Source organism: Nicotiana sylvestris, chromosome 8 (assembly GCF_000393655.2).
Source record: "Nicotiana sylvestris chromosome 8, ASM39365v2, whole genome shotgun sequence".
Taxonomy (NCBI): Eukaryota; Viridiplantae; Streptophyta; class Magnoliopsida; order Solanales; family Solanaceae; genus Nicotiana; species Nicotiana sylvestris.
The window spans coordinates 222,278,660-222,286,090 of record NC_091064.1 but is presented as its reverse complement, the minus strand read 5'-3'; the positions used below and the strand labels follow the sequence as shown (position 1 = coordinate 222,286,090).

Below are 7,431 nucleotides of genomic sequence, written 5' to 3'. Positions count from 1 at the left end.
GAAGTGGAGGTTGCTTACCATCATAGCAAAATGTACTTTAATATTATAATTTTAATATTAAAATACATTAACACCTTGGCCAAACAGGTTATTAAATGCAGGAAGAAAATATAGAATCCCGAGAATTTACAACATAATATACTGGAGTTCAAATTTTATGCAATTTAAAACTCCAGTACAATTTGTTGGAATTCAAACTTATATAAGTTAAACTCCAGCATTATAAGCTGAAATTTAAACTCCACCACAATGAGCATCCATCTCTGTAACTGGTGATGATTTAGAAACTCAGACAGACAATGCTTCTTTGATTTAGAAAATTCGCACAATGTTTTGAGGTTGAATAATTAATGAGTCATGTGATAATTCTAAAGTCCCCAAATATTCTTACCTTCAAATACCAAATCCTCAACAAACATGTATTAACATATTTCAATCAAAATAATCAACAAACCTAAGTATAAAAATTGAAGCTGTTGTTGGTTATCATCGGCGGTTCTAGTTGCCGAAGATTGGGAAGCTTCACCGGAATAATCGACGGCGACGAACGGGCGATGATACGAAGCTGGATTGGTAAGTTTTACTTTATAATATATATTTGTTTTATCTCTTCTTTCCCAGGATATAACCCGCCCATGTAAAGAAGAGTGGAGGATTATTGATGCGATTTTAAGAAAATGCACAAAAAGTTGGTCTGTGTGATTTTGTTCAAATATAGGATTTTACTTGCACGCCGAGTCCAAATCCTAGTTCCTAAATGAGAAAAAATTTGGGTTTGTCATTGGTATTCCAAATCCATGTCAATATAGGAAGTTGCTTGCTCGCCTATATAATTCTTTTGTTTTGCTCTTTCTCCTTGCCCTAGAAATAGAGAAGCCTCACATCCTCAAACTATGGCGAACTGGGCAGAGTTGCCCATCGATCTGATTACTGAGATTGCAAAGCGTGTTAAAGTGATTGAAGATTTCATTGCTTTTGGTGCCGTTTGTACCTCATGGCGAACTGCTGCCCCAAAGCTTAATTTTGATGTGCTTTCGCCCCAAGTCCCATTGCTTTTGTTGGGTGCCAAAGATGACGATTATCGAGAATTTTACTCTCTTTCCAAGAAGAAACTTTCACTCATATATCTCCCGGAAGCTAGAGGACAAGAGTGTTTACCATCCGAGGGATGGCTTTGCACCGTGGCAAATAATACGGGGGAGATGAACTTGTTGCATCCTTTCTCTCGAATCAAAACACAGCTTCCCTCCCGAAAAGACTTACTGTCTTTTCATGGTTTCGATTATCTCGAAAGACAACGTGAAGGGAAACGTTGGCACTGCATAGACAAAGCTATCTTATCTGCAAATCCATCTCTTACATCAGATTATGCGTTGTTGGTGCACTATTATGCAGGAGGTTCTTGTTTGGCTTTTTGGCGACCCAGAGATCTTAATTGGACGGAGATTGATGTTGTTACTGATGGTGGAGTCTGCAATATGATTTTTTGTAAGGGCCAATTTTATTCCGTGAGTTACCGTGGGGAAGTATGGGTTTATGATATTGCAGGGCCTAGCATTGCTCAACCAAGTGTACAAACACGCTTGCTTGCTGAGCTTGAAGATGATATGTTTAAGCTGCCTTCAGTTCAGTTCTACCTAGTTGAGTTATCTGGTGCATTATTACTTGTTACTCGATATGTCATTTTAGTTGTATGTGTCTTATCTAAAGGTTGGAGGCTGAAGCAGGTTTAATCCCAGGTTCAATAGTAAACAAGTTAGTAAATTTCAGCTATTGTGCACACACTTATATCCCACTTAAGAAGGACCATTTTCTAGCAATATACCTGTAAAATATTTTGCTTGATAATTTCATATGCTGATGTTACGTACGGTGCTCGAGATCAGAAGATGTTATACTTGCATCTGTTACATTGGCAAAGCTGATCAATAAGAATTATGTATATGTTAATATTTGCTTTATATCAGTTTAGCCTTTTGTTGCATTATCGCATTTATTTGATTGACTTGGTTGCTTTGATTCTTTTATATTGAGGTACAACCGACTGAAACTTTTCGATAACTAATCTTTTTAACAACACCAAGGAGGAATTGTCTAGCGATGTTATTGGCTGGTTTTTTACCTCAATTACACACGGGATCAATGAACTCCAGTACAGAATTTATATCATTTTCAACTTTGCAAGTATAACTTGCGTCGCACATGGGAAAATCGACTCATATTCAACGAACTCTTTAAATTTACTAGTATATTATATAATTTTGGTCTTAAGTATGCTAATGCAGCACATCTATATGTGGGGTCCAGCCCACGTTCTAAGGAAGTTGTTTTCTTCCTTTCTTCTTCATTTTCAAAGTTGGCAGAAGCAGACAGCCCACGTTTCTCATTTTTCTGTCAAAAATGACAGGCTGTAGAAGTTGAAAGGTCAAGGTTGGTAGGCATATTTTGCCTATAAAATGAGAGCTTCGGCTCTCATTCTTTCATCACAATCTCAGAGGAAAATATATCTGAGAGCTAGAAAGAAAGAGTGAGGTTTCACAGACACGATATAAGAAAATAGTCTGTGAAGAAAATAGAGAGTGTGAGCAATATTGTAGTGAGGTGAAATATCAAAAGAGGGTTATTTCTTTTGAGTATTGTAGTGGTCTTTGTAGTATTTTACTCGGGCCTATAAAGTGTAAATTCCTTACTATAGTGATATCAGTTGCTCCTCTCGGGGTCGTGGTTTTTCCCTTATTCAGAAGGGTTTTCCACGTAAAAATATTGGTGTCATTGTTACTCTTTTATTCTTGTTAATTACCGTATTTCGGTGCTACATTATTATTCCCCTTTTATTACCGTGAATATTATTTTGGTAGGGGGTTTATTCCCAACAACTGGTATCAGAGCATAGGTTCTGCTCGTTCACTGAAATACTATTCACTGTCGGTAGTACTATACTTGGTGAAAAATAAAAATGTCCGGAGTAAAGTACGAGGTAGCAAAATTCAACGGAGATAACGGTTTCTCAACATGGCAAAGAAGGATGAGAGATCTGCTCATCCAACAAGGATTACACAAGGTTCTAGATGTTGATTCCAAAAAGCCTGATACCATGAAAGCTGAGGATTGGGCTGACTTGGATGAAAGAGCTGCTAGTGCAATCAGGTTGCACTTATCAGATGATGTGGTAAATAACATCATTGATGAAGACACTGCACGTGGAATTTGGACAAGGTTGGAAAGCCTATACATGTCCAAAACGCTGACAAATAAATTGTACCTGAAGAAGCAGTTATACGCCCTACACATGAGTGAAGGTACGAATTTTTTGTCACATTTAAATGTGTTTAACGGACTAATCACACAGCTTGCCAACCTCGGAGTGAAAATCGAGGAAGAAGATAAAGCCATCTTGCTATTGAACTCGTTGCCATCTTCGTACGATAATTTGGCAACAACCATCCTGCACGGTAAGACTACTATTGAGTTGAAAGATGTCACATCGGCTCTTCTACTCAATGAGAAGATGAGAAAGAAGCCTGAAAATCAAGGACAGGCTCTCATCACAGAAGGTAGAGGCAGGAGTTATCAAAGGAGTTCGAACAACTATGGTAGATCCGGAGCTCGTGGGAAGTCAAAGAACCGATCCAAATCAAGAGCCAGAAATTGCTACAACTGTGATCAACCAGGTCACTTCAAAAGAGATTGCCCAAATCCAAGGAAGGGCAAAGGTGAAACCAGTGGCCAGAAGAATGACGACAACACAGCCGCCATGGTATAAAATAATGATAATGTTGTCCTCTTTATAAATGAGTAAGAGGAATGCATGCACCTGTCAGGTCCAGAGTCGGAATGGGTGGTTGACACAGCGGCATCTCACCATGCCACACCGGTAAGAGATCTTTTTTGCAGATATGTAGCAGGTGATTTCGGCACAGTGAAAATGGGTAACACAAGTTACTCAAAGATTGCGGGGATTGGTGACATTTGTATCAAGACAAATGTCGGATGCACATTGGTTCTAAAGGATGTGCGGCATGTACCTGATTTGCGGATGAACTTGATCTCGGGAATTGCTTTAGACCGAGATGGATACGAGAACTATTTTGCGAATCAAAAGTGGAGACTCACTAAGGGATCATTGGTGATTGCAAAGGGAGTTGCTCGTGGCATGTTGTACAGGACAAATGCAGAAATATGCCAAGGTGAATTGAACGCAGTACAAGATGAGATTTTTGCAGATTTGTGGCACAAAAGAATGAGTCATATGAGCGAAAAGGGATTGCAAATTCTTGCCAAGAAATCACTCATTTCTTAGGTACAACGGTAAAACCTTGTGACTACTGTTTATTTGGTAAGCAGCATATAGTCTCATTTCAGACATCATCTGAAAGAAAATTGAATACACTTGATTTAGTATATTCTGATATTTGTGGCCCAATGGAAATTGAATCAATGTGTGGTAACAAATATTTTGTTACTTTTATTGATGATACTTCACGAAAATTATGGGTTTATATTTTGAAAACCAAAAATCAGGTGTTTCAAGTTTTCCAGAAGTTTCATGCTCTAGTAGAAAGGGAGACGGGTCGAAAGCTAAAGCGTCTCCGAAGTGACAATAGAGGTGAGTACACTTCAAGGGAATTTGAAGAGTATTGTTCAAGTCACGGGATCAGGCATGAAAAGACAGTTCCTGGAACACCACAGCATAATGGCGTAGCCGAGAGGATGAACCGCAGCATTGTGGAGAAGGTGAGAAGCATGCTCAGAATGGCTAAACTGCCTAAGTCATTCTGGGGTGAAGCAGTTCAGACAACCTGTTACCTGATCAATAGGAGTCCATCAGTTCCGTTAGCGTTTAAAATCCCAAAGAGGGTTTGGACCAACAAGGAGGTGTCCTACTCGCATTTGAAGGTGTTCGGTTGCAGAGCTTTTGCACATGTACCAAAAGAGTAGAGAACAAAGCTGGATGATAAATCTGTTCCCTGCATATTTATCGGATATGGAGATGAAGAGTTCGGGTACAGACTGTGGGATCCTGTAAAGAAGAAGGTCATCAGAAGCAGAGATGTAGTCTTCCGAGAAAGTGAAGTTGGAACTGCTGCTGATATGTCAGAAAAGGCGAAGAATGGTATAATTCCTAACTTTGTTACTATTCCTTCTACTTCTAACAATCCCACAAGTGCAGAAAGTACGACCGACGAGGTTGCCGAGCAGGGGGAGCAACCTGGTGAGGTTATTGAGCAGGGGGAGCAACTTGATGAAGGTGTCGAGGAAGTGGAGCACCCCACTCAGGGAGAAGAACAACCTCAACCTCTGAGGAGATCAGAGAGGCCAAGGGTAGAGTCATGCAGGTACCCTTCCACAGAGTATGTCCTCATCAGTGATGAGGGGGAGCCAGAAAGTCTTAAGGAGGTGTTGTCCCATCCAGAAAAGAACCAGTGGATGAAAGCTATGCAAGAAGAGATGGAATCTCTACAGAAAAATGGCACATACAAGCTGGTTGAACTTCCAAAGGGTAAAAGACCACTCAAATGCAAATGGGTCTTTAAACTCAAGAAAGATGGAAATGGCAAGCTGGTCAGATACAAAGCTCGATTGGTGGTTAAAGGCTTCGAACAAAAGAAAGGTATTGATTTTGACGAAATTTTCTCACCTGTTGTCAAAATGACTTCTATTCGAACAATTTTGAGCTTAGCAGCTAGCCTAGATCTTGAAGTGGAGCAGTTGGATGTGAAAACTGCATTTCTTCATGGAGATTTGGAAGAGGAGATTTATATGGAGCAGCCAGAAGGATTTGAAGTAGCTGGAAAGAAACACATGGTGTGCAAATTGAATAAGAGTCTTTATGGATTGAAGCAGGCACCAAGGCAGTGTAATCCCTTATTTCACGCCGTGAATACAGTCGAATACAATAATCTGTCCAGCTGTAATCCCATGTTTCACTCCTTGAATACAGTCGAATACACTCAAATACAACAACTGATTAGCTGGACTTCCCTGATTTACGCCTATTTTTGCTATTGTATTCATGAATACAATAGCTTAAATACATCAAATACATCTTATAACCACATAAAAGGTATCTATAATCCGTAATATAGCAAATGGTATCTATAGATGGCTAATTACTACTAAAAGATAGTGCTTTATGAAAATTTCTCTTTATTTAAGGGATCAAATTACTTTAATACAAACTTATTTATCCGCTTTATTTAAAGTTTCCTATTCACCAAAGCTAACTGGTTTTTCTTTAAAAGATTGTATATATTTTTCCTTAAAGGCTCTCAAACCATAATTAGCGTCTTCAATTAAAGGATTCAGTGAAGTCTCTTTTCCTTCAATTATCGTCTGCCAGTTGCTTCATTCAATGTTTAGTGGGAGTTGATAATAATCAGTGGCGGACCTAGAATTTTATATAAGCGGGTTCAAGTAAACACTAAAACCGCAATTGACAATCGACAATAAGAAATGGTGTTTTTTTTTCTATTCCCATACTACCCCTAATAATATCGTTTGAGGTGGTAAGCAATTTAAAAACAAATAAATAGTTAGATAAAATAAAATATATCAAAATTTACCTACTTATAAATAATTAAAAAAAAATAACAGGGATCTTTCATTTCTGTACATAGGCAAGGCATAAAGGAAAATAAAGAAAGAAAACAAGTGCTAACACAAAAGAAAACAAATATATCAATTTTTTATAAGACTTAAAAAGTTTCCGCTCGTGTTCGATGTTAATTTATATGTTTTAGTTTTATAATTAGTTAATTAAGTAACAATGTAGCAATTTTGAAACACCATAAATAAAATGTAAACAAAATAAATAAACAATTTAAAACTTAAACAATAAATAAGTAAATAAAAACAACTTATCTACCTTCATGTGTAACAAATAACAAATAACAAAGAAGAAGAAGAACTTTATAAATTACAAAATAATTTAAACTAAGTAAAGAAGTACTATTTAAAAACTATAAATATATAAAATGTAACAAACAAAAACAAATGATATGGCAGAGATTTGAACTCAAAACCATCGATTACTATTGAACCCGCACTACCACCAGGCTATGCTTGTACCAATCATTTTTCTTTATATATAAAATTCTAAATGAATTTATACGTGTAAATAGTATTTTTTTCGGCGAAGCAGATTCAGTTGAACACTCTTGATCCTACCTAGGTCCGCCCCTGATAATAATCACATCCCAAATATTAAAATGACATTATATCAAATATAAAATAAAATAAAAAAATGTGAAGAGATAATAAAGGTTAATATGGTCAATTTTATTATTAATTAATGTGAAAAGGTGAATTTCTTAATCTACGTGAAAACAATCAAAAAAATCAATTATTGTGGACCGGAGGGAGTAACATATAACTTAAATATAAAATTCATACAGAATACAGTTCAGTTACAACTTTCATACAATATTCATA

At 37.1% G+C, this 7,431-nt stretch overlaps 1 protein-coding gene across 2 annotated transcripts; it reads left to right on the top strand.

Moving 5' to 3' along the window:
* The first annotated feature begins 256 nt into the window (after positions 1-256).
* On the top strand, positions 257-1,868 carry LOC104211701 (F-box protein At2g17036-like). 2 transcript variants are annotated; one of them, XM_070153353.1, is made up of 2 exons: positions 257-573; positions 872-1,868. In XM_070153353.1, the coding sequence occupies exon 2, from the start codon at positions 894-896 to the stop codon at positions 1,731-1,733; it is 840 nt and encodes a 279-aa protein (XP_070009454.1). In that variant the 5' UTR covers positions 257-573; positions 872-893; the 3' UTR covers positions 1,734-1,868. The 2 variants fall into 2 exon arrangements, with proteins under 2 accessions (XP_070009454.1, XP_009759098.1); XM_009760796.2 differs by having other exon boundaries at positions 866-1,868.
* Positions 1,869-7,431: the final 5,563 nt, after the last annotated feature.

Excerpts from the sequence above, each read along its gene's own strand:
- LOC104211701 (XM_070153353.1), top strand. The coding sequence starts at position 894 with ATGGCGAACTGGGCAGAGTTGCCCATCGATCTGATTACTGAGATTGCA.